We start from the raw sequence: 25,039 nt of genomic DNA, 5'->3' as shown, positions 1-25,039 counted from the left end.
GGTACCTTTTTGTACGCTACCACCGACACCAGGGATTGGCCTCGACCCCTCAATTACATCCCTATCACATACCCCCTTCTTGCAGCCAGGATAGGCCACGCCTTCACCACAGAACGGAGAACAAGCAATCAAATTAATATGAACAACACGGAGGTCAACACATACATGAGCACGCTTCAGGTGCTTCTCGATCATATCGAAACAGATATCAAATGGGTACTCGAAGAAATCGACAAAAAATCAAAAGCAAAAAGAGTATCTCAGGACATGAAAAACTTCTTGCAAACAATCAGCAAAACCCTCATGGATACCTGCGACAATATCGACAAAGTTACCAACCCTCCCAACACAACAAACCAAAAATAGGATTTTTGTTTTTTTAATTTTTTGAACTTTGTGTTGTTTTTTTTTAAAATTAAAAGAAAAATCCAACCTAGACACCCAGCCATTTGACATGATCAACCCACCGCTCCTTGCTTTCAACCTTTCGTGTGACATATACCCCTGTCAACTGGTCGAGGAGAAGGCGGCGCAGCACGGCGCGGACGACTCCCGTATCTTGTTCAACTCAAACCGCCTCTTCGAATTGCATGACGAACTCCATGCAAGCCGCGCAAGGGCATGTAGCTACTCCCGCATGCAGCATTCCTTCCTCTTTCACCAGGACTCCTCGGACTTCGAGAAGAGGCAGTGGCTCTACCTTCACTACCTCATAGGCTACGAGGAAGCCTTCCAGGCCGACCTCCTTCATAGGCTCCAGACTCAAAGCAACCTCCTCCCGTACCAACTCGGTTGACTCTTTCGATTATCATAAAGTTTTATACTGAGCAATTTTTTTTTAAAAAAATGGATTATTTGAATTAGCTAATTAGATAAAAATTGTGTATACCTAGCTCTGAGGGCCAGGGTCGGACCCTTGGGGTTTTTACTTAGTGACCCATATATGAAATCTGGGACCTATGCAGAGGAGGCAGGGGTTATAGCCAGTCATCGTCATGTGATCCCTGGCAGGTGCCTTGGTCTGGGAGGTGCTTTGGGATCCCCTAGCTTTGAGGGTCAGGGTCGGACCCTTGGGGTTTTTACTTAGTGACCCATATATGAAATCTGGGACCTATGCAGAGGAGGCAGGGGTTATAGCCAGCCATCGTCATGTGATCCCTGGCAGGTGCCTTTGTCTTGGGATCCCCTAGTTTTGAGGGCCAGGGTCGGACCCTTGGGGTTTTTACTTAGTGACCCATATATGAAATCTGGGACCTATGCAGAGGAGGCAGGGGTTATAGCCAGTCATCGTCATGTGATCCCGGTCTGGGAGGTGCCTTGGGATCCCCTAGTTTTGAGGGCCAGGGTCGGACCCTTGGGGTTTTTACTTAGTGACCCATATATGAAATCGGCCATGTGCAGGTGTGAGTGGTTATAGTCAAGCCACTGTTATCCCTGGCAGATGCCTTGGGATCCCCTAGCTTTGAGGGCCAGGGTCGGACCCTTGGGGTTTTTACTTAGTGACCCACATAGGAAATCTGGTGAGTATGGAGGGTCATTAATCAAAACCGGTTCAAAAAAATTATATATATGTAAAACCCCCCCCCCCTGGTAGGTCTTTTGACGCTAGTTTTGACGCATTCCGGAAATGTGATTAAAATTGGAGTTAATTCGTCCTTTTCGACGTTCTCGTGGTGGTCTTTAAGTGAATTTTTGGAAGTTTACTGATAATGAAAATTTCAACTTAAGAGGAAAAAATGAGGCGTTGAGAATGGTTGAAATTGAGCACTTGAAAACAGCAAATGTTACAGATTTTTGAATAGATTTTTTGAAAAAGGAGAACAGTAAAAAGTGCAGCAATTGAATATTTTTTATTGAAATGCATGGATGTATGGGTATTTATCAAGAGGGAATGTTACTAAAGGTTGATAACGGATGTATTTAGATTCGGATGTGGCTGTTTGTATTTGAGTTTGTTGTATGTCAGAGTGTTGTTGTGTAGTACAGAGTAATATGCATGATAGGATGAAAATGAAACAAGCGATAATGAAAATACCACCGATTGAGACAATCAGTAGTTCGTTTTGTGTATATGGTTGTGAAGATTTTTTATCTGTAAAAGGATCGAAGAGCAACCAGGCCATTATTGCAACCAATGATGTTACAGTTATTGGGAGGAGAAGTTGGAATTTTGATAAGGATATTATTTTGGAAGAATAGAGAGATAGAATTAAAGGCAGAGCGAGGAAGAATATTGCGATGATAATGTTTGAGAGGAACCAATGTAATAGGAATGGCATATTGAGTTTATCCTGTGAATCCTGTCTTCTTTTGTTTATGTTATTTATGGGTGCTGGTTTGTAGTACCAAGCAGTGATTGCTGTTAGCCAGAATAGAAAGAATAGTATGTATAGTATTATAGTATTGTATTTTGATTTGTTGGTTTTTGCTTGTGTATTTTGTTCAGATTGTGATGTGGGCATGATGATGGTAGTGTTGTGTGGTTAATAATTTATATGTATTGGAGTACGAATCGGAGAATGTTGTTGTTTTATGTGTGTTTTTCGGGATGGACTGTCAGATTTGTTTGTTGCTTATGTGTGATATCGGGAAATCATGTATTTTATGTTAGTTTTGTTGTATATTACAATAAGAATATGTAGTTTATGTCAAGTTTATTATATATTACAATAACAACTTATTTTTGTTTATGTTTAGATTTATTCTATTAGATTATTTTATGTTTGATTTATTGTATTGTTTTTGAAAAATATGATCTAAATTGCAGAGTTTGTTTTCGTTTTTAATGATAGCGTTGGTGATATTAGCCATCAGCTGTTTGCCATTGCTATGGACTAAAATCGGTGTGTTTTTCTTCTTTTTCATGTTGTCATTGAAAAATTGATGTGTGTACAGTGTTTGCTTTATATACTTTACAAAAATCATTTTGTCACCAATAACGTGTATTTGATTTTTAACGGTTTTGTAACTTCCGTAACGTTCGTTATTCATAACGGACATATAACGACTTTCCTAGCTTGTGTTTATAAAAGGACTCGAGGTGGGAAGGGTTTTTTTGTGTGGGATTGCGATGAGCGAGCTTGCGGAGAGTTTGATTGGTGTGGGTGTGGTGAATGAAAGTGTGGTTTCCGAGTCTGATAAGATTGTGATTGAGAGTCTTGTTTGTATTTCGGGAGTTGGGAGCAAACAAGTGCGAGCTCGAGCAGGGCAGACTATTTGGAAGAAGTCGTATCGGAGCATTTTGGAGAACTTCAATGAAGTGCAGAGTTTGAAGGTTTTTGGTATGGATGAAGTGAGCCGGCGGTTCCTTCGAGAGCGATATTTGAAGAGCCAACGTATGAAGAACAAGAACCGTACTTTTTGGATGTTTTTGGAGCTTTGCCAATGGTTTGGATTGGTTGAGTTGGAGCGTGACGAGAGTGTGTTGGAAGGGAGTATAATGGATGGTGGTGAGATGAAGTTGCAACTGAATGGATTTCTTGGTATTACGAAGATTACTGTGAATCAGCGTTATGGGTGGACTTTTTTGAACCGTCTTATTTTGCTGAAGCGTGGTGAATGGCAACGGATTGGGGTGAATGATCTGATTGAGAAGGATTCATCGCTGATTGGCATTGAGTATGGGGAGCAGCATACTCTGAATAATCTTTTTCGGACGCTTGGTTTTGTTCCTGAGTTCTATGGGGAATGGGCAGGTGCGTATGAAGGTCTGTGTTGTTTTCGGCGGAATTAAAATTTTTGTGATGACTTTAGCTTTGGTGTTTTTGGAGTTTGATTTTTATCAATTGCTTTTTGGTATATTAATAAACTGATTGTGTGGAAAGGTTGTATTTGTGAGAGAGTGGAATTATGAGTGATTGGATTAAGAACCGATACCGTGAGGATACTAGTTCTCTTGTGTTGAAAGCGCAGAGTGAGCTGAATCGTTTGAAGAAACAGATGAGAGGGTTATCAGATGAAGATAAGAGTGTTATATGCATTTGCCTTGATATTATCCGGGAGTTTTGTTTAGAGATTGTTATGGGGCATGTTACGGATGGGGGAGAGCGTGTTAAAGAGCTTTTGGGGACTGTTGCTGCAATCTATGGTAAATGGATTGGTGATGAAAGTTATTCTGTGAAAGTTGAGGGGATTGATGAGGGATTTGTTTACGCATTTGACGATAAAATCCATTGGGGTGGCTTGAATCGTGATAAGTCAAGGAAAAAGAGTGACGCGGTGAAATTGGAGAGACGTGTGACCTCAGAGGGTTTGTTCAGAACGTTGAACAGAGAGCAGAAGGTTGGGATGTATCGACTATGCATGGATAGTTTGCTTTTAATTTTTGTTGTGTTGTGTTCGAATGGAGAAGTGAAACGGTTGATGAGAGATTTCAAGGGGTCGTCAGAATTCATTGGGGCGTTTGGTATTAACGACAGACCAGAAGAGAAGGATAGGATTGCAAGACAGAAGGCTGCGGAGCGTGCTCTACGAGTGATGAGGCGGGGATTGGGAGGGCTGCGAGTGGAGGGGACGAGGCTGAGCTACTATTGGAGGGATCTGTGGAGGGGTCTGGAGGTGGAGTTGGTGGTGGAGTTGAAGAGGAAATAGAAAGTGATGAAGAGGAAACGCAGGGATCTGACGGGAAGGGATTGAATATGTTATATGAAGCAGCGACAATGATAGAAAAGGAAGAGAAAGCATTGAAATCATTGAGAAGGATAGAAAAGGAAGAGAAAGCATCGAGAAGAATAGAAATGGAAGAAGAAGGGAAACAAAGCAGAAGGATGCAGTTGTTGACTGGTTCTATTATTCTTTGTATTCTATTTATTTACTATGGAATGAAATGATTATGGTGTGGATCAGAATAGTGTGTGGTGATGTATATAAGTATTTTGAGAATGCCGGGGTGTAAACGTGTGAGAAAATGTCGAAAGAAATGCTTGGAAGTTTGGGTGTGATTTTGATAGTTGTAATGTTTGTTGAGCCGACGTATACGTTTACTGTTGCGAGAAAGTACGAATCTACTTGCACTCAACAGATATACTGGCAACATACATGTATCGTTACAAGATATTGTTACTATCCATGTTCATACAACGGATGTCAATGGTTAATAGACTTCAGTGTGCCTGCAGGGCAATATCGGGTAAATTTGAAGAGAATTTCGAATGAATTGAACACTGATATGAATGTTTGTTTTGAAATCAGAGTGGTGAATATTTTGTAGCCCTTGCCGACAAGAGTGTAACACTTCATTCGAATATCTGACTTCCGAGTGTGGTGTTAATGACTTGGACCGTGTGTGTTCTTTATGTACTGAGTGTGGATATGAAAGCTATGCAATAACGCCATGTGGAGGTAAAGTGTAATATGATTTATTTTTGTATTTAACTGTGATTGTTAAAAGGTATCGATGGCAAACAAGACAGAGTTTGCGCGAACTGCACGGGGGCATGCAGTTCTGATGAAATCGAGGTGCGTGCGTGTAGTCCTGACTACAACCGGGTCTGTGTGGCGAATACGACTTGTCAAAACGTAACGAATGGAGTGTGGGACATTGAGAGGCAAGACTGCATGCTGTGCCCGGTCGGACAATTCAAGAAGTTTTTGGGTGGGTGCTCGAGTTGTCCTGCGGACATGTTTCTTGATTATGAAGGGGCTGGGTCTATAGAGGAATGCGTTCACTGTCCGAACTTATCTTCTTCAGCGGTTGGGTCCGGCAGGTTGGATGAGTGTGTGTGTGAGGCTGGATACCACCGTGTTGAAGGCAGCACACCCAGCGCACCGTTCACCTGTGAGATGTGCCCAGTGGACAGCTACTGCTTTGGGGGGGTCCTCAAGGCATGCCCCACAAACTCCTTTGCTGGACAGTTCTCGTGGTCGATCTACGACTGCACTTGCGAGGCGGGATATTACTGGGTGGAAGGGAATGGGACTGCAGGGGAGGGATCGAGGTGCGGGGGGTGCCCTGTGGGGAGCTACTGCAACAACAGTGTGATGCAATCGTGTCCATCGAATTCGCTGTCTGTAGAGCTGTCTTCTTCGATCTCGGCTTGCGTGTGCATTAATGGGTATTACCCGGCAAACGGGGATTACACTTGTACGCTATGCCCTGCGAACAGCTACTGCAAGGATGGTATGATTATGGGGTGCCCGGCGAACAACTTCTCCCTGGCGGGGTCGTCATTGCCAACGGATTGTGCGTCGTTGAACGCATGCCAGAAAAACACCTTCTCATACACTGGGGAGAAAATCAACCTGCTGTACTCATGCGGAGATGACGAGAGATCGTTGTGTTCGAGCACGTGCAGGATTGGGTCGGCGATGACACCTGGTTTTGAACGAAAGGGAATATGGACAGGGCCAGGATCGTCAAGCACTGATGTTCGGGGTTCGTGTGAGCATGCATTAGAAGAGCCAACGACAACAGGCTTGGTGACGAAAGAGGTATCGATTGGGTGCTACGATTGCCGAACACCGCCATTCATAATCATAGACCTTGGGGTGAGTAGAGAGATTTCTAAAGTGAATATCTGGAGTATAGACAATGGGGCGTATTGGAATCTTGCGGGAGCAGGGGAACGAGTGTTGATTGGGGACAACCCAAGCGCGCCACCAGACTCTTGCCCACAGAGCTGGGGGTGTGTGGGTTGTTGTAACAACAACAACGGACTATGTGCCTCTGGTATCAGGTGGTCAGGGCCTAACCAGAAGAATGAGATATCTTGCAACATGAAGGGAAGATATATAACGTTGACGACGGATTGCTTGCCATGCTCGGGTGGAAACCAGCATGGGCAATGGAAAGGGGTACTGCAATCTGCTAAGGTAGAGCTCCCGTTTTGCTACGACTGTCCGGCGAATTCGGTATCGATCCCACAGTCTACGCGTTGCACGTGCCTTCCCGGATACATAGACGCGTTGACTGGGTTGGGGTATACGGATAATACGAAGAGCGCATGCATCCCAGACACGGCGTGTTCAGACATGCCAAACGGGGTTTGGGATCTGTCAAGTAACCAGTGTATATTATGCCCGAGTGGGTACTACAAGAGTGGTCCACTGGAATGCGTGCCATGTCCCGCAGGATATGCGCTGAATTATTCTGGAGCGATCTCACAGTCAGAGTGCACTTCGTGTACTCCGTCATATTTCAGCGACGAAGCGGGATCTTTGATTTGCAAGGAGTGTCCTGTTGATATGTATTCGAACATGTCGGGGACATCATGCGCGTTGTGTCCCGATGGGTCATATCTGAAAAACCCATTGCAAGGGAGCGATCAATGTGCTGCGTGCGTTCCTGGTTACTTTTGTGTGAATGGGGTGATGAAACTGTGCGCAAACCACACATACTCAAACGCATCGTCGACAGCGTGTGAATATTGCCCTGAAGGATCATATTTGAAGAATCCATTGCAAGGGAGTGAGCAGTGCTCTATATGCGAGGCAGGGAATTACTGTAGCCTAAGCCAGAAAAGTGCATGCTTTAAGAACTCAAACTCGACAGCTGGATCTTCTTTGAAAGAGCAATGTCGATGCAACTACGGATACTACCAGAGTGAGCCAGGCGTGTGCTCTGTATGCCCGAGGAACTCTCATTGCCCTGAAACGTGCTTTGGTTGATCTTTGTGTATTTTTTGTTTTTTAAAAACAAAGTTTGCTACGGTTTGGTTTTTTCCAATAAATAAAAAAGCACTGGGAAGGGTCTACGGGAGGCATGTTGGCGGCTGAGGATCTCTTGTGCTTGTCCGATGAGTTTCCACCCGATATTGAGGAGTTTGCCTCTGTGGATGCGATACAACGGAAGAGGAGGAAGATCAGCACTAACAGGAATACAGCATCAAAGTGCGAGCAGAGGTGTGGGGGATCGGAGTGCTTGTCCGATGAGTTTCCAGCCGACATTGAGGAGTTTGCCTCTGTGGATGCGATACAATGGAAGAGGAGGAAGATCAGCACTGACAGGAATACAGCATCAAAGTGCGAGCAGAGGCGGGGGGGATCGGAGTGCTTGTCCGATGAGTTTCCAACCGACATTGAGGAGTTTGCCTCTGTGGAGTTTGCCTCAGGGAATCCTTTTGTCGTATAAAGGTTAAAAAGGTTTTCTATAAAGAATATTGTTTGTATCGAGAGAATATTTCGGGCGGACTAAATTTTTATTTCTTTTTCATTTCCTCTTGAATGTAAAAACTTGACTGACAGTCAAGCATAGGACAGGAAGAGCAGCATGAGCTCAGTGGTGTGTTATCACTGTGGGAGGTGGGGGCACATTGCCCCGGAGTGTTGGACGAATTCCCGTTATGCGGTCTCAGAATGGAGCGTCACCTCGAATAGAAGAACATGTTTTCAATGCGGAAAAACCGGACACTTTGCCAGCGAGTGCTATGCTGACCAGGAGAAGTCGGACCGGAGACTCTGGAATGCCTCCAATGTTGGGAACCCTTGGCAATTCGCTCCAGAGTGCTTCTCACGTAAATGGGGCTCATACGAACAGCGTAATGATGAGATGGATGATGAAAAGGTCAAAAGTAGTGAGTCGAGTGAAGAAAGCGAGGATGAAGAGATAAACAAAAAGCCCATCGAGTATCCTCAACTCCTCCCCGGTACGAGCGGAGTATACATCTTGTTATATCCCAACGGACAGGTATACGTGGGCAGATCGAAGAACGTGGATAAACGCATTGGACAGCACTTGAAGGGACCATTCGCCGAATCATGGGGTAACCCAAAATTGATAGCCCCAGAAACCCCCGCGATACCGCATGATTTGGAGTCTTGGGAAAGGAATGAGACTTTGCACCAGATGAAGAAACACGGCATCACAAAGGTGAGAGGGTGGAAGTATACTTCCGTTGCACTCAGCGCGGAAGAACATAGAGATGCCGCAATGCAGATACGCGAGAAATACGATCTGTGTCGTATGTGTGGCAGCGGAACTCACTTCGCAGAGACATGTCGCTTGTCACGCGCCTGATAGTGAACTCAGCCGCTGAGCCGCTTAACAGTGCGTTTGAATAACACTTGTTTATTACAACAACAAGAATATCACAATTTACGTCGTTTGGATTGCCTTCGTACAGAATCATCTCCATTCCCAACAACTTCCTCATTCCCTCCATCAGCCGATACGTTCGACGTCGTGCGGGCGGTGGCATCGCTGCGTGCTGCATCGGTCAACTTCCTTAACTCCTCCTCAAGTTCCCGAACTCGATCTTGCTTCATAGTCCGAGTTATAATTTGACTGTTCTTGATCGTAGTAACAACACCACTGTTGTTAGTAGTCTCAATGATCTCCTCTCTCACCCTCTTCTTCACTCCAAGCAATGAAACTCCTGAATTGTTGTAACTCTTGTACAGATCATAGGCCATACTCGCAACACCAAAGCTAAACAACAAAGTGTTCATTTTCACACCTTGACACTTAGGCCCTTGCTTTAAGTAACGCAGTCCGCGGCCCCTAATGACACTTAGTACCCCCACAAAGCAGGTAAAATAAGGGGTAGTCAAAGTGGGGGAATAACCAAGAGACAAACATAGAGGGGTGGTATGATACAATAAAACAACCCGTACTGTAATCAATGACACTTCGGCTAAGATCCTTGTACCCCCAATTAAAGCCTTAATTTAAGGGGTACTCACGTATTACATTTTGTGCTGAGAAACATAACACGTAACACATATGTACCCCCTATCTGCCCTATATATTCATGTATAACCACCGGGTACACCCAGTCCACCTGTAATAGGACGACCACCCCATGTCATTCAGGTTCATGTACCCCCAGTACCCCCTGCCTGCCCCATATATTCATGTATAACCACCGGGTACACCCAGTCCACCTGTAATAGGACGACTACCCCGGCGTCAGTCAGGTTCATGTACCCCCAGTACCCCCCAATCTCCCCCATATCTTTATATATAACCACCGGGTACACCCAGTCCACCTGTAATAGGACGACTACCCCATGTCAGTCAGGTTCATGTACCCCCAGTACCCCCCAATCTCCCCCATATCTTTATATATAACCACCGGGTACACCCAGTCCACCTGTAATAGGACGACCACCCCATATAACCCCACCACCCCCAATTTCCCCCATATCTTTATATATAACCACCGGGTACACCCACCCCACCTGGAATGACCCACCACCCCATATAACCCCCACCACCCCCATTTCCCCCATATCTTCATATATAACCACCGGGTACTCCCACTCCACTCCACATATAATAAAGGGTGGGACCTAGGAAAATCTGAGAAGTCACAATGCCCATCAAACGCAAGGCACGGCGCTCCTCCATTGGCATGTCAAAGAAACCCAAAGTATCTTTGGCTCTTGTGGTATATCGACCACCTCAAATACCTCGCGAATCTGATGCAGTTGTGATATACAAACCATTTGTGGATTTCGATTATGCTCGAAGTTGCATTTTTGCACATTGGACATGTAATTTGTTGTTCAGCCGTGGGAATGGAGTCGGTGGGCGAATATTGAGCCCCAAGTACAGCAACCGTGAGACTGTTCAATGGCGACTGTATGTAATCAGACTTTTTCACATGCTTGACCGGTTTACTATCAGGAAGCTCGTTCCATTTTTGTTGCAATCTTCTATAGATTCCGATCATGACATGCTGTGTCGCAGCTTGTTGAATTTTTTTGGTGTCAAGATTGAGTCAAATGATCACTTTGATAACTTGAAGGTTGTCGAATATGAAGCCTGGATAAGAAGGATGTTCCAACATCAAGCATTCGACAAAGTGAAGCAGACAAAGCTTCAGTATGAATCTGAAATCGACAAGATGCAACAGAAACATGCTTTAGAACTAGAGAACAAAGACAGGCTGATTGCAGCCCTTCTCAAGAGGATTCCAAAGAAATTTTGAGTTATTCATTAAAGATACTCAAAAATCTCGTAGTCACTGCATTGAATCACGTTCATACATCTGCTTTCCACATTTCCTCTGATTTCCAAGAAGACAACCTTCTGCAACGCCGCCAGCCGCAGAAAGCGCGAATGAGAATCAACATGTATTACCACAAAAATGAACACCCATCTACTATCCACTAAGCTCTTCCGATGAAAACCACAGAAACAGAGTCATGAGCCTCTTGCGGGCGGGAGTTAAAGCCTTAATTTAAGGGGTACTCACGTATTACATTTTGTGCTGGGAAACATAACACGTAACACATATGTACCCCCTATCTGCACTATATATTCATGTATAACCACCGGGTACTCCCACTCCACCTGTAATAGGAGGTTCATGAATTTGAGTCAATTTCGAATTGCTTCTATATCGGGCTTGAAGCGCTTGCGAGAATCAAAGGAAGGATGCAGTCCTCCATACAGAACCTCACCCTCGGCGCGGCGTACCCAAACCCGCTCACCTATGGTGACATCGACCATTATCTCAGTGCTGTCGAGTATGACACCGAGGTCTCCCCAGAGGAGTTGCATCAGCAGATCACAAAAGCCGCGCTGAGATTCGTCCGGTCTAGGAACATCCCCGTGGACTCCAAGATCTACACGAAGGCAATCACATTCATGAATTCCAACTTCTGTCACATCAGGGGGGTCGAGAACTATCTTGCAAAGTTGCTTGTTACGAAGTAGTGTGAAAATAAAAACGATTCTTTATTTCAAGAAAGACTCTCAACAGTCTCTACACCGCAGCTCTCCCAGAACCCGACGCTCTCGGGCAGTGGGTTCCATGCCTCCCTGATCCGGAGCTTCTGTACAAACAGGCGACCGAGCCCCTGTCTCCGCATGTCTGGCCTCACCCAGATATACTCCGCGATATCGTCTTGCATGATGCAGTAGCAGGGCAGCAGGTAATCACCGGGGTCACCGTTCATGTCCACACAGAAAAGAGGATCGAGCTTGCACCCCAGACGAAACATCTCCTCGGTCTCGATTACCTTGAGTCCATAAAGTTTTTTCTCTTTGAAAGCATTCAGAATAGTGTCATACGGCACATTTCCTGGGCTGCCCTCAATGATCTGTCGGAAGATGATCCAGAAATCTCCCTCGTCCTCAACCCTGAAAGCGGTGGCATCCCCATAGTGTTCCTTCCACAACACACGCAACATCGCGTGTGAGATGCGATAATTCCTATAGAAGCTACACAAGCCTTCATACATCGGCCATTGTTCTTGCATGATGGGGTACTCAACGACTTGCCTTGAAGTTTTTTCGGGGAGGGGGGGGGGGTATTTTTGGTACCATATACGGGTGGGGGAGGATGCTGGTAGTGGGGTACTTGGGGTGTTCTGGTTGTTCGAGAAGCTTCCGAAGTTCCATAAAAAAAACCGCCGGGCTCAGTTAGTCTCAGTCACTGACAGCCTCGCCGGAGGCTACCCGGGGCCGGGCCCGCCAGTTCGCGAGGCCATTCGGAGACAGTGAGACTTACATCGAACGCCCCTGCTCAGTATCTGGCGTTGAAAAAAAGTGTTGGAGATGGGATCATTGGAAAGTTGATGTGAGGTTTTTGGGATATTGTCTGACCGTTTGAGAGTAGGCTACGTGTGTGTCTGCTGGATGTTGAAGAGACTCTTACTTCATCTATGCTCAGAGATGCGAGTCGCAGAGTCAGAAGTGGTTCTACTTGGCCTTCTTTTCCATCAGAATGACCTGAGGTAGGATCAATCTTCAACTGCCGACGATTTGAGACTTACCGCATGGCATGCCATGGCCCTGCCTTCACCAATGCTATCGACCTTCTCATGCGTCCTGGCCTTCACGTTGACCTAGGATGAATCATCACGCCATGCTCGGATCGCCGTGACCTCGTCCTACCACATCAAGCTCCGCTTTCAAGACTCGAGAAAGGTTGTCTTCCATTCGAGATTTGATGGGAGATACTTTCGGCCGCTGCGGGGAACATACGTAGCGTAAGTTGAGGTGAAGGGACAGACAAGGACGAGGAAGTCAAGGTCGAGACCTCAAGGATGAGGGTGACGTCAAGGTTTGAAACTTGATATCCTCTTTCGTCCATGAGTTTCCAGGCTTCTGCCAAGAACTGCTTGCTGGTCAGACAAGGTCGCCATCACCTTGAGCAGCAATCTGCACCTTCTCGGAGTCGCACCCCTTCCACTTGGGATCAGTGTCAGGGAACAATTGACCTATGTCGGGGAGGCTCAAGGCTCCTAGGATGGCGTCCGTCACCTTCCATTCAGCATGTGAATCGTTTGAGTGTGAGGCGAACGACGTGTACGCTGTGATAAAGCACGTCGCCGTCTGAGTGAGCTTCAGTTCCCAGCTCAAAGTTCTCCACCTAATGGCCGATAAGGCGCTGCAAAAAGTCGCACAGTAAGCACTTACTTTGACACCCCCGATCACCTGCAAAGGTTGTATCAGTCATAGAGGTTGTATCGGTTGTATCAGTCATAGAGGTTGTATCAGTCATAGAGGTTGTATCGGTTGTATCAGTCATAGAGGTTGTATCGATTGTATCAGTCATAGAGGTTGTATCGATTGTATCAGTCATAGAGGTGGTATCGGTTGTATCAGTCATAGAGGTGGTATCGGTTGTATCAGTCATAGAGATTGTATCAGTATCACTCACACATCCTTGCCCAGCAACTTCCAGAGGAGCGAGACGATGGATGTCAAACCCGTGGCCAATCCTGAAAGCAGGTTCGGCCATCCGCAGACCATGAGATCTTGAAGCAGAAGCACGAGACGATGATGCGGTTCTCCCTCCTTTCCATCCCAGCGAGAGCGGGAGAGGGCACAGCTAGAACAACCCTACAGTTACTCCAAACGGAAGCAGAAACGAACGAATGAGGAGGAGGAGGAGAAAATCAGCTGGGATGGGGAAGCAGAGCTAGGTAGAAGGAAGATGACTCACTGAAAACCCTTCGCTGGTCGCCACCATTGCCATTGCCATCATCGCCATCATCATCTTCGCCATCCTCCTTCTGGACATGGCGGCCACCAGATCCCCGCCTCAAGGTATCCCATACACCACCCCATCTACCATGCTTGTACCCCTGTCGGGAAGAATCTCCAAGGCTCATCTAGGGGGTAGGGTACTTCTATGGAGGATATTGAGTAAAACAGTGGAGGCATAGATAAGGGTGGGTACTTTTCTAGGAGGAAAGGGGGGGTAGATACTCTATGCAGATTTAGTAGTCATCAGCAGGGAAGGTGGAGTGAAGGAGAGAAGAAGAGAAGAAGAGAAGAAGAGAAGAAGAGAAGAAGAGAAGAAGAGAAGAAGAGAAGAGCAGAAGAGAAGAAGAGAAGAAGAGAAGCAGAGAAGCAGAGAAGCAGAGAAGCAGAGAAGCAGAGAAGCAGAGAAGAAGAGAAGAAGAGAAGAAGAGAAGGAGAGAAGGAGAGCAGGAGAGAAGAAGAGAAGGAGAGAAGAAGAGAAGAGTGTCACGACAAGGAGAGAAGTAGAGAAAGTTGCCACATCCACTCTAACGGATGACACCGACACGAAGCCAAGGGTGATGTCAAGCATGGGGTGTATGTACAGGCCTGGTTCGTTTGGTGCGCACCTGAAGCTTACGGACTCTCTGGGGGAAGTCGGCATGAGATTACCAAGAGATGGTTTCAGTTGATGCGCAGCGAGGCAGTGGTGTACACCGATCTCTCTGTCCTTGCAATGTCTGCTAGCAGCGAGGACCCTGCCAGGGTTCGGGTGCAAGCTGCTTGAAGCTTGTACAAGTCTGAGAGTGCATTCACTGAATATCCGAGACAGCAAACATCAGCCCTGAGTCAATCTCAGCGATGTCGGACAGCAAAGTGTTCAGCCTTGATAAGACGACCAGAGGGCTTGAGCTTGTATCCCTGGCAGCCATTTTCCCTGATGAATTTGAGTACGGTGGCAACGAGGAGGTTGAAGGAGAGGACGCGAGTGACTACAGGAAGTTCAAGCTCAGAGTGCGAGCAGAAAATGAGCCGGAGAAAAGCTTCGCTGAAGTAGACCTGCTTGTGGGCTTGGGCCCCCGCTACCCCGAAGAATTGGACTCTCTTCGCCTTCAGGTCACGCGCGGGAAAGGAATGGATGATGAGCAGGTGCAGGAGCTTGAGGCGATGCTGCGAGAGCTCGCAAAGAGTTTGATAGGGCGGGAAATGGTGTTCGAGCTAGCACAGGCAGCGCAAGAGTACCTGAGAAAGCACAACATAGACCCTAGGAGAAGTATCCACGATGAGATGTTGGAGCAAGAGAGGCAGCAAAAAGAAGCTCAGAGATTGGAAGAAGAGAAGGCAAGACGAGAAAAAGATCAAATGGCACTGGAGATGAAGCAGCAGCAAAGATCCAGAATGATGGCAGAAGCAGAGGCGGAAATGCGAAAGCGAAAAGAGCTCTACAAGAAGAAAACCAAGTCAAAGAAGATGAATCGTTTGGCTGGAGAGCTGTGGAGTGGCAGTGAAGAGGAAGAGGCGCAGTCTGCAGATGAATGGTGTGCTGATGAGAGCGCGACTAGTTCTGAAAGGCAAGACAGCTCAGAGCACAAGTCTTCTTCTGATGACACTGGCGACCCCCCCAAACCTTTCCGTTGGCGTAAGTTCGAGACAGCTCAACGATCTGAATCTGGCGAATTCATTCTGGTGCCAGAAGTGATCGGAGTTGGACGATTCGGGGTTGTATACAAAGCGATGGCAGAGAGCAACTTCACAGAGGGAAAGCTGAAAGTGGGCACTGTGTTTGCGATCAAGGAGTTCACGCTGAAGAAAGGAGCTCTCAGGGATGAGCAGATAGCAAAGATCATGCAAGAGATCGATTGCCATCGTCAGTTAGATCATCCAAACATCGTCAAGGTGATTCTGCTCCTCTTCGTCTCTTCTCAAAGTTTGAAACTCTTAATTGCAGGTGTTCGGTGCGGATTCAGATAGCTTGGTCTTCAGAGTGTTCTTGGAGTACATGCCCATGGGCAGCATCGCAGGATTGTTGAGGATTATGGGTTGTCTCGAGGAAGAAGTTGTGCGACTGTTCGCAAAGCAGCTGGTGGGAGGACTCTGCTACCTCCATGAGAACCACATCGTCCATCGAGACATCAAGCCGGCCAACTTGTTGCTTGGCATGAACGGGCTGTTGAAGATCAGTGATTTCAGCGAAGCCAAATGGCTGCCGAATGTGATTGAAGATATGAGCGCAAACAAGATGCTTCAGAGCATGCGGGGAACCTCTAGGTACATGGCTCCTGAAGTGATTCGTCGTCGCTACACTTATGCTGCAGATGTGTGGTCGGTGGGGTGTTCAGTCCTCGAGATGTTGACAGGCAACATTCCCTTCTCCTCCTTCAGCACAGACATCGCTGTGATGCGGAATGTGGTTAAGAATGAAGACCCGCCCAACATCCCCTCGGACTTGACGGACCTCTGCCAGGACTTCATCTTGAGGTGACCCTCCCCCTCCCAGTTCCTCGTCTGATTCCTCGTTTGCCTGTCTTTACAGCTGCTTCGTGCGCGATCCCAACAAGAGACCCTCTGCAGCAGAGCTGGAGAAGCACTCGTTCTTGAGTGTAGGAGGTCTCAGCAGCTCCAACCTGAGGAACTCGTTGAGAGTGGACGCGAAGCTTCTGCAGGTCGTCCCGCACCAGGCCGATCACTTGCAGCTGCTCACGGTCGATGCACAAAAGGAGGCCGCCGGCAAGGCTGAGCTCCCCATCCCTGCGCATGCTGTGCAGAATCCGATCTCATCGCTGGCAACCCACGCGCTGTCGCGGTACAGGCAGGAATTCGAGGAAGTGAAGCAGCTGGGGAAGGGCGGGTTCGGGGAGGTTTGGATGTGTCGGAACCGATTGGATGGGCAGTGCTACGCGATTAAGAAGATCCAGCTGGACTCTTCCAACGAGACTCTGAACAGGAAGATGCTGCGGGAGGTGAAGACGCTGTCGGGGTTGCATCATCAGAGCATCGTGAGGTATTACCAGGCATGGATCGAGAGCAGGCAAGGAGAATGCGGCATCGAAGAGGACCGCGAGTTCTCTGACTCGAGCACTCGATCCTCCTCCTCTCAAGGTTCCGACCTGGTGGAAGACTCAATCTTCGACGCGCAGTTCCTCGCTGACATCAAGCTGAAGTCCTTACAAGGGGACCGGGCGCATGCTGCACAAGGACGGGCTGCTGCCTCGCGCGAGGGGGTACAAGCTTCGTGGTCGGATGGCTACACAGAAAGTGAGAGTCTGGAAGAGAGCGAAGCTGTGGAGGAGAAGAACGCGAGCAAGTCACAAGCGCCTCGCCCTGCTTCGAGCAAGCAGTTGCTGGAGGTTCAGGTCTTGTACATACAGATGGAGTACTGCGAGAAGACGCTGTCGGAGGTGATCGCCTACGAGCGGCTCTATGAGGCCCCTGAGAGGCTCTGGAATCTCTTCAGGCAGATTGTGTCCGGCGTCGCCTACATCCACTCAAAAGGGATCGTACACCGCGACCTGAAGCCCAAGAACATCTTCCTCGACTTCAGCGGAGACATCAAGATAGGAGACCTCGGCCTTGCGCGTTTCAGTCAGATCAAGGGAGAGCATGAGGATGGGGAGGAGGCGCATGAGAATCTTGTGAGCGCGGCCTCAGGCTCACTGGAGGGGGACGACACGTCTGCCAACGTCGGGACGATGTTGTACCTCGCTCCTGAGGTGATGGATAGTGTGTCTTCGGTGTCCGACCAGAGCAAGAGAGACGTGTACGCCTTGGGCATCATTCTGTTCGAGATGTGGTCTGCCTTCGCTACTACCATGGAGCGGATCACCAGCATTGACCGTCTGCGTCGCTTGGAGTCATTTCCGCAGGGCTTTGAGGCCCAGCAGGTCAAGGCCAACAGGCGGAACGTCTGTCAGCTCATCCGCTGGCTCATCAATGCTGAGCCGACGACTCGTCCAACGGCCCTGCAAGTGCTGGACAGCGAGCTGCTTCCTCGGACTATGCTGGAGAGCGAGCTACACCAGGTGCTCCCTGCTGCCTCCCTGCCTCCCTGACCTCCTGTCGCAGTTCTTGAGCAACGTGCAGAGCAAACCGTACTTCCACGCGATGCTGATGGAAGCGCTGTTCGAGCGCGAGGACCGCGCTGCTGCTCTCTTCTACGACCCCAAGAACGCTCTCTCCCAATACTCAGGCTCTGACTTTGCGCTGGTGCTAAGCAACCTCACGAGGTAATAGCCTCCTCCTCCTCCTCCTCCTCCTCCTCCTCCTCCTCCTCCTCCTCCTCCTCCTCCTCCTCCTCCTCCTCCTCTGCATGCTGATCGTTAGCTGCAGGATTTTTCTCAAGCACGCGGCACAGTACCTGCGGCTTCCCCTCCTCATCCCTAAGGCTGGACATTCCGCCTTGCATCGAGCTGTCCATGTCATGGATGCTGCAGGAGCACAGTTCTACCTGCCGTACGACTTGACTGCTCCCTTCCTCTACTTTCTTGCTCATCGCTCGTCTCACTCTGCCTTTCGCCGCTTTAGCTTCGGGAACGTGTACAGGGCGAGGCAGGAAGGCACCATCCGCGAGGGCTTCGAGACAGCCTTCGACATCGTCTGCTCCTCCTCTGCTACGGTCGAGCAGAGGGCCATCGAGGATGCAGAGTGTGTGCGAGTGCTGCTGGAGATCCTGTCGGAGTTTCCGCTGGAGGGTCCAGGAAGCTACATCGTGACCATCTCCTGCATGGACGTGCTCGACGGCATGATGCAGGCGGCCCAAGTGCCTGCCAACAGACGGCGAGAGCTACACCACGCCATCCTGCAGAGCAGCATCCTGGAACGAGGAGCGGCGGGGAGGAAGAAGCTGCTGCACATGTGCAAGAACCTCGACTGCGTGGAGCGGATCTGGGAGGTTCTGAACAAGGTGTGGGAGGCACAAGACAAGGGGCTGCTGGCGCAGGTGAAGGTGCTGAATGAGTTCCTCTCCTCGTCTGTGCAAGGCTCCAAGGCGATCAAGGACCTTAAGATGACGGTTGAGCTCCTGCTCGCCATGCTCCCTCCCAACATCGACAAGATCCGCCTCTTCATCGACCCTGCCCTGCACCTCGAGAGGTCGACGAGCTTCAGTGTGCGGCGGCTCTGACGGCCTGGCAGGTACCGGGGAGGGATCATGTTCAACGCCGGAGTGAAGCTCATGAAGCAGAAGCTTCAGATCATCGCGGCAGGTAGGGGAAGGGAGGAGCGAGGGAAGGGAGGAGCGAGGGAAGGGAGAGGGGAAGGGAGCGAGGGAAGGTGGTGCGGAAGGGAGGGGGGTGGGAGCGAGGGAAGTGACTCGATGGCAGGCGGACGATACGACGAGACGCTGCGGTCGCAGGCTGCAGATGCTGCTGGCAGCTCCTCTGCTCCCAACGGCGCTGTCGGGTTCTGCGTCTCGCTCGACAGACTGTGCGGGTGCTCGAAGATCTCCTGGCGGCCTGACGGCACCGGGATGACTCACCCCACGCACGATAAGAGCGTGAACCCTCTGTGCAACGTGCTGGTGCAATCCAGAGGATCGGTGAGTGTGTTGTGAAGGGAGAACAGAGGGTGAGGGAAGGAGTGGAAGAGCGGGGGGAGGAGGAAGAGGAGGAGAGGGAGTTTCTGACTGGTAGCAGGTGAGTCCTTTCGAGCGGCTGCGCCTCATGAACGAGCTGTGGGACAACGGGATCGCCTCGCAAGCACTGCATGCTGACTTCAGCGCAGAGCAGCTGCAGTCTTTCTGCGCGAGCAGGCAGATGGACTGGATGGTCGTGATAGAGTCGGAGAGGTCGGGGGACAAGAGCAACTTCGGCAAGGCCAAGGAGATGAAGATGCGAGTGACGAGGTGCCGAGGTAGTCAGGGGCCCAAGGCCGAGGAGAAGAGCTGCGTGGGGGTCAGCGAACTTCTGGACTTCCTCTTGGACCATCACTCGCATCCTCCAACAAGCTCCTCCACGCCTCGGTCGACCAAGAGGAGCAGCGCGGGGGTAGCAAGCTCTCCGGCTGAGAGGGACAAGGCAGGCAGTGAGCGAGAGAAGATCAGGAAGTCAGAGTCCGGCGACTTCTCTCACTTGCTCCAGGAGCGCTCCCAACTCTCAGTCGCGGGGGTCGAGCATGGGCCCGCGCGTCTGTCCATGCACTTCACCGACGACAAGAAGTCAGAGTCGATGAAGCGAAAGATCAGCGAAGCCGCTCAGCGGAAGATTCTCTCGGTCCTTAAAGTCCTCGGGCTCTCTTCTGCTGAGGTCGTCGCGTGCGCCTCCATCCCCTTCGCCATCCTCGCCGAAGTCTTCGAGCAGAGCCAGACGAGCAAGTGGCAAGACGCGATCAGAAGCATCCGGCAGAAGCACGGGAGACACTCAGAGGAGCTTGCACACCTGGAGGAGGTGAGGGCCTCCGATCCCTCCCTCCCTGATCTCACTCACTCACTCGCAGTTGCTCGGCAACCTTCGCTCCTCCGGCTTCGTCTTCCTCTACTCCTCGCGAGACGACGGCTACGTTCTCCTCCCCTTAACCGGGCAGACCTGACTAGACTCCAGCTGACTCGGACGCCCTGCTGGGCTCCGACTATCGGGGTGCTTCGACGGGCGACACCATGCCAGGCTAGCAAATTTTGACGGTTTGATTCGATTCAGTATGATTTTTTTGATAAAATCATTCGATTCAAGTCAGTTCAAACCTCTAAAAAGCGTGGCACGCTTCTGTCCTCCTCCTCCTCCTCCTACCCCCTCCCTCCCTCCCGCCCCCTCCTCCTTCACCCCCCACCCCTCCTCTCCCTCCTCTCCCTCTTCTCCCTCCTCTCCCTCCTCTCCTTCCCCTCTCGCTCCTGTAGAAGACTCTTCTTCTCTCGCAACTTCTCTTCTTCTTCGCTCGTCCCTAGGCCCTCACACGCCCATTCGCGATGCCCCGACGCGTCCGTAAGAAGGACTCGAGCGACGAAGAGGTAGATGGCATGCGCATGAGCGAGGAGGCTGAGACAGGCTCAGAATGGCTCGGACGAGGAGGTTGCTCAGGTTGCTGGCAAGATGGAAGACGCCAACCTAGACTCGAGGTACCCTCTCAAAGTGAGTACTTGGTGTCCCCTCCGTCAAGCCTCACCGACGCCTCAGGTTCTCTACTGCGGAGCCTGCTCATGTCCCCCGGAGTACTGCGCATGGATGGGCCCAAAGAGCGGGGAAGTGACACCGGAATGCAAGGTGAGGGTCGCGTGCTGACGTCTGTGCGGCAAGCTCGATGGGGTCTCAAGGTCTGACAGGCATGGCTTCTCGCCAATGCACCCGAGCTCGCAGCCAAGTATGGCTACTCGACTGAGCAGGAGGGTGTAGCTGCTGCTGCAAGTGGAGGAGACGCGAAGGAAGCAGAGCCCAAAGTGAAGGAGCTTCCTGGAGGAAAGAAAGTGAAGGTGGGGATGCGCAGGGAGAGAGGGGAGGGGTGAGATCGGCTGTGCAGGAGCCGGCTAAGGAGGTTTGGTTGTCCTCCAAGCAGCGTCAGAAGCGAAAGTTCGTTTGCACAGTGAGAGGCCTGGAGCTCTTCGGTAAGGCTCTAGCTCCCCTCCCTCTCGCTTTCCCCTGCGAGTCCCGATGATCGTCTCAAGAAACCATCAAATGCTGAGCGTCGATGATGCGACTGATGCATGAGGGCTGGGGGCTTGGAGCGCAGGAGGAGGAGGCGCTTGACCTCGCTGACGAGGCGGCAGGCATTAAGCTGCCGGACGCGTGCAAGATCTTCAAGAAGAAGTTCTCGACGGGAGCAGCAGTGACAGAGACAGCCGATAACAAGGAGGAGATTGAGATCCAGGGAGACGTGAAAGACGACCTCGTGTCTGTCATCGTCAAAGAGTTCAAGATCGACATCAAGGTCCCTCCGCTCCCGCTGCCCTCCCCCGCTCACCCTTCCCTTCAGGACATCTTCTTTGTGGATGGTGCCGGCCCGAAGCTGACTAAGATTCCGGTCGTGAGGAAGAGGAGTGGTCGAGCTTGTTCGTTGACATTCAGAGCAGGCGGCAGAAGAATCAGGAACGATGGCGGTAGGAGGCAAGTAGATGTCAGGATCAAAGCAAGCTAAGCTTTGTGACCTATTTCAACTTGTGTTTTACATGGTCAATTGCTCAAGTTGTGATTTTCTTGCTCCCCTTCATTTCTCGCTTCTGCTTTGCTCCACTCTAAGTCGTATGCGGATCCAGAGAGAAGTCGAGATGGAGAAGCACTTGAAGCGCTGTCAGCATACCCTCGCATGCTTCTCCCGTACCTGCTCGGCCTCCTGTGCCTCGCACGCTCGCTCCATCCATGCTCATTACCTCCAGCGCTTTGCGAGCGCTAGCTCCTTCCTCCCACATGCCCTGCTCCTCTTCAGCTGATACGGGAGGCAAGGGAGGAAGACACCTGCAGGCCGGCGTCCCAGAGGGAGACTGACACATGCCCGAGCATGTCGTGATGCTCCGACAGCAGCGCTACGTGTAGATCCCTCGTCACTCTGCTCCTCCGTCACCTCGCGGACTCGAGAGCCCAGTGTCTGAGGCGCACCTGTCCGGCAGGAAGACATGGCTCTCGTTCCAGTAGGGGTCCTTGTCCGCCGCTGCGAGGGCAGTATGCCAAGTCTGATACATGGTGAGAAGAGGAAGCGAGGGGGAGAGAGGAGGGGCAGCTGGAGGAGGGAAGCAGAGCGAGGGCGAGAGCATAAGACTCTGACTTCTCGGTTCAGTCGCATCCGGCAGTAGACTTGCTGAGAGTGGGTGCGAAGGTTGACGGCGCTGATGGCTGTGACTCGGAGCGGGGGAAGTTTTCCTCTCCTGCCTGTCTGGGGAGTCCAAGGAGACTTCGCTGAAGGCTCGGGCGACGCGAGTCTCGCTGCCTCCTCACCTTCCTTGTGCGATTCCCAGCTGCTGCTCACCTGACCTGGAGAGTCTTCTGTGGGACTGTCAAGATGGTCGGGGCTGCTGGGCGGAGGGCTTAAGATCTGAAGGGGTCGCGTGGAGCTCCGCCGGCTGCGGCAGCACGTGAGAAGCGAAAGAAGAAGCTGCCGCCGACCTCTCATCCCTGTCGCTCTTGGGCGTCGGAGGCGTCATGAGCTCCCTGGGACGAGCAATCAGCGACCTGCTTGACCTATCGCTCTCACTTGGGAGGCTTGAAAGCACTGGAGACGGAGACAAGCTCTCCCACAACCTGCCAGGGCTTGTCCTGGTCAACTGTCAGCCTGAGCGGGTGGAGGAGGATCGTTTCACTCTTGAGGTCTCAGGAGTGCGGAGGAGGGTCGAGTCAGCGTTGATGGATGGCCCCTGATCTTCCGACAAGCTGTCACACAGAAGGCAAGCCTGCGAGGAGAGCCACTCGTGGTGGAGGGAGAGAGCGCGATCGAGAGCTGCGGCGATCTCTGTGAGTTCTCGTTTGACGTCTGTCGATTCTCTCTGCCAGGCTCGTCGGTCACCCGCCAGACCCTCACGGGACCCTCACCTGGTCGACACTCGCGGGTCGAAGGGCAGCAAGAGCGAGGACGGAACCTTGTAGGGCCTCAGCAGAGGTCGAGTCTGAACCCTCAGCAAAGTCTATGAACTTGAGCAGGTCCACCAACTTCTCCTGCATGTCTTCGCGCGTGCAGGAGCTGACGGGTGAGAGGAAGTCGAGGAGGCACAGCAAGAAGCTCTTGAAGGTGTTCGACTGCTGCTCTAGATGATCTCTCATCGCCAGCTGCAGTCTTCGGTTCAGACGAGCAAGGCGAGGCAGCAAGCACCTGCTCCGAGTCGAAGTCCACGAGCAGGCGACTCAGTTCCTGGTTCTCCTGCTCTACTTTCGTGAGCTTGAGCTGTAAAGTCTGCCATTCTTGATTGGCTTCAGCAGGAGGAGGAGCTGCACTCGCTCGGTCGCTTTCCTTAAGCTTCTCGACGTGTCTCTTGAGCTTGTTCAGCTCACTGTTTCTCACCTTCAGCTCTTCTTCCACCATCTTCTTCGTTCGGGTCAGCTCGTCGATGGTTCTCACAAGTCCGTTGTAAACCGTTGGATCCCCAGCATCGCCTGCGATCCTTTCGCATGTTTTCGCCTCCTTCAACAACATTCTCAACTTGTGCGACAGACTCTCTTGCACGTGCCGCCATGCTGCCTTTGATAGCGCAAGGATCCCCTCGATGTCTTCGACAGTCGCGCCGACACTACAGATGGAGGAGTCCAGCTGGAGAGATCGTGACTTTGACTGCGACGCGAGGTGCTGCTGGCGAGTGACGAAATCAGCGAGTGAGAGCTCGAGACCCTCGACCGCTCGTTCGCTGGTTTCAACCGCAACAGAAAGAGAGGAGAGGAACCCAGCAGAGCTCTCCGACGCTCTTCGGTTCGCTTCATGCGCACAAGACATCCGCCTACGAAGTTCATCGACGCATGTTGAGGCTGCGAGCAAAGAATCCTCGACAACACAGAGCGGCGACAGCAACGCATCTAACGACTTGTCGACTGCCTGTGACAACGTAAAAAAAAATAAAAACGCAATCCCTTACCTGAGCTATATCTGCAGCATTCGAGCAAACCAACGAAAGAACTGATACCTCCTGCTCCAGCATCGACAGCGCCTCCCGTAGCCCTGACCCCGTCCCCCGTCACCCTCCCGCCCCGCCCGCGTCTCGCCCGTGTCCCCTCCTTGATCCCCCTCCCTCCCTGCCCCCCTCCCCGCCTCCTCCGCGCCTCTGTCCCTCCCCTCCCCCCTCCCTTCTGCGGCTACCTGTCTCCTTCCTTGAAGCCTCCGCAAGCTGCCCCTGTAAGCGCCCGTCAGCTCCCCTCCCTCCGTCCCTCCGTCCTGCCCGGCCCGGCCCGGCCCGCTCTCCTACCTCGAGGTCCTCTACCAGTCGCCCCAGCTCCTCCACCCGACCGTCCTTGGTCGCTCCGGCGCCCTCCTATGACCCCCCGGGCCCGGTCTCAGGTCTGCTCCCGTCCTCCCTCGCCGCCTCCTCGTACGTACCAGCTCAGCCAGCTTCGCTCTCAGCTCCTCGGCGCTACGCGCTGTCTCCTCGTATCTCTCCTCGAGGCTCTTGGTCGCTGTCTCCTGCGTCCCCGGCATGTCATGCCTCCTCCTCCTCCCCTGCTGATGCCCTGACCTCTGCGGCTGCCTGCTCTACCAACGCGTCTCTCTCCGCGCGTAGATCCGTCATCTCCTGCTCCAGCATCGACAGCGCCTCCCGTAGCCCTGACCCCGTCCCCCGTCACCCTCCCG

The 25,039-nt window shown here is 51.1% G+C and overlaps 10 protein-coding genes across 10 annotated transcripts; 7 read left to right on the top strand and 3 right to left on the bottom strand.

Moving 5' to 3' along the window:
* Positions 1-4,906: 4,906 nt before the first annotated feature.
* GUITHDRAFT_143237 (hypothetical protein) lies at positions 4,907-7,605 on the top strand (the record flags this gene model as incomplete). The annotated part of the gene is made up of 3 exons (XM_005826786.1): positions 4,907-4,995; positions 5,210-5,340; positions 5,390-7,605. 3 exons carry the CDS (start codon positions 4,907-4,909, stop codon positions 7,603-7,605), a joined length of 2,436 nt encoding a protein of 811 aa, XP_005826843.1.
* A 94-nt stretch (positions 7,606-7,699) lies between these two features.
* On the top strand, positions 7,700-8,068 carry GUITHDRAFT_114110 (hypothetical protein; the record flags this gene model as incomplete). The annotated part of the gene is made up of 1 exon (XM_005826785.1): positions 7,700-8,068. One exon carries the CDS (start codon positions 7,700-7,702, stop codon positions 8,066-8,068), a length of 369 nt encoding a protein of 122 aa, XP_005826842.1.
* Positions 8,069-10,250: 2,182 nt separating this feature from the next.
* On the top strand, positions 10,251-10,868 carry GUITHDRAFT_143236 (hypothetical protein; the record flags this gene model as incomplete). The annotated part of the gene is made up of 3 exons (XM_005826784.1): positions 10,251-10,325; positions 10,448-10,497; positions 10,628-10,868. 3 exons carry the CDS (start codon positions 10,251-10,253, stop codon positions 10,866-10,868), a joined length of 366 nt encoding a protein of 121 aa, XP_005826841.1.
* A 449-nt stretch (positions 10,869-11,317) lies between these two features.
* GUITHDRAFT_114109 (hypothetical protein) lies at positions 11,318-11,599 on the top strand (the record flags this gene model as incomplete). The annotated part of the gene is made up of 1 exon (XM_005826783.1): positions 11,318-11,599. One exon carries the CDS (start codon positions 11,318-11,320, stop codon positions 11,597-11,599), a length of 282 nt encoding a protein of 93 aa, XP_005826840.1.
* Positions 11,600-11,625: 26 nt separating this feature from the next.
* On the bottom strand, positions 11,626-12,075 carry GUITHDRAFT_114108 (hypothetical protein; the record flags this gene model as incomplete). Its single annotated transcript, XM_005826782.1, has 1 exon — positions 11,626-12,075. The coding sequence occupies one exon, from the start codon at positions 12,073-12,075 to the stop codon at positions 11,626-11,628; it is 450 nt and encodes a 149-aa protein (XP_005826839.1).
* A 407-nt stretch (positions 12,076-12,482) lies between these two features.
* GUITHDRAFT_154316 (2-C-methyl-D-erythritol 2,4-cyclodiphosphate synthase) lies at positions 12,483-13,931 on the bottom strand. The gene is made up of 9 exons (XM_005826781.1): positions 13,836-13,931; positions 13,551-13,721; positions 13,307-13,324; positions 13,200-13,259; positions 13,055-13,150; positions 12,927-13,004; positions 12,782-12,856; positions 12,661-12,732; positions 12,483-12,616 (listed from the first exon to the last, which is right to left on the bottom strand). Exons 1-9 carry the CDS (start codon positions 13,866-13,868, stop codon positions 12,587-12,589), a joined length of 633 nt encoding a protein of 210 aa, XP_005826838.1. The 5' UTR covers positions 13,869-13,931; the 3' UTR covers positions 12,483-12,586.
* Positions 13,932-15,325: 1,394 nt separating this feature from the next.
* On the top strand, positions 15,326-16,452 carry GUITHDRAFT_76095 (hypothetical protein; the record flags this gene model as incomplete). Its single annotated transcript, XM_005826780.1, has 3 exons — positions 15,326-15,751; positions 15,804-16,333; positions 16,389-16,452. Coding segments are annotated over 3 exons (1,020 nt in total), but the record flags the coding sequence as incomplete, so codon positions are not given.
* A 204-nt stretch (positions 16,453-16,656) lies between these two features.
* On the top strand, positions 16,657-17,904 carry GUITHDRAFT_76103 (hypothetical protein; the record flags this gene model as incomplete). Its single annotated transcript, XM_005826779.1, has 2 exons — positions 16,657-16,916; positions 17,187-17,904. Coding segments are annotated over 2 exons (978 nt in total), but the record flags the coding sequence as incomplete, so codon positions are not given.
* A 2,701-nt stretch (positions 17,905-20,605) lies between these two features.
* Positions 20,606-21,958, top strand: GUITHDRAFT_88975 (hypothetical protein). Its single transcript, XM_005826778.1, has 8 exons — positions 20,606-20,792; positions 20,836-20,913; positions 20,959-21,045; positions 21,105-21,251; positions 21,299-21,383; positions 21,546-21,706; positions 21,752-21,799; positions 21,849-21,958. The coding sequence occupies exons 1-8, from the start codon at positions 20,751-20,753 to the stop codon at positions 21,888-21,890; spliced, it is 690 nt and encodes a 229-aa protein (XP_005826835.1). The 5' UTR covers positions 20,606-20,750; the 3' UTR covers positions 21,891-21,958.
* A 239-nt stretch (positions 21,959-22,197) lies between these two features.
* On the bottom strand, positions 22,198-24,992 carry GUITHDRAFT_114104 (hypothetical protein; the record flags this gene model as incomplete). Its single annotated transcript, XM_005826777.1, has 11 exons — positions 22,198-22,321; positions 22,372-22,445; positions 22,739-22,832; positions 22,876-22,920; positions 22,964-23,025; positions 23,299-23,532; positions 23,576-24,289; positions 24,330-24,412; positions 24,551-24,584; positions 24,788-24,871; positions 24,924-24,992. 11 exons carry the CDS (start codon positions 24,990-24,992, stop codon positions 22,198-22,200), a joined length of 1,617 nt encoding a protein of 538 aa, XP_005826834.1.
* Positions 24,993-25,039: the final 47 nt, after the last annotated feature.

The sequence above is a fragment of the Guillardia theta genome (genome assembly GCF_000315625.1).
Source record: "Guillardia theta CCMP2712 unplaced genomic scaffold GUITHscaffold_72, whole genome shotgun sequence".
In the NCBI taxonomy this organism is placed as follows: domain Eukaryota; class Cryptophyceae; order Pyrenomonadales; family Geminigeraceae; genus Guillardia; species Guillardia theta.
Note: the sequence above shows the minus strand (reverse complement) of the source record. Positions and strands in the feature narration are given on the sequence as shown.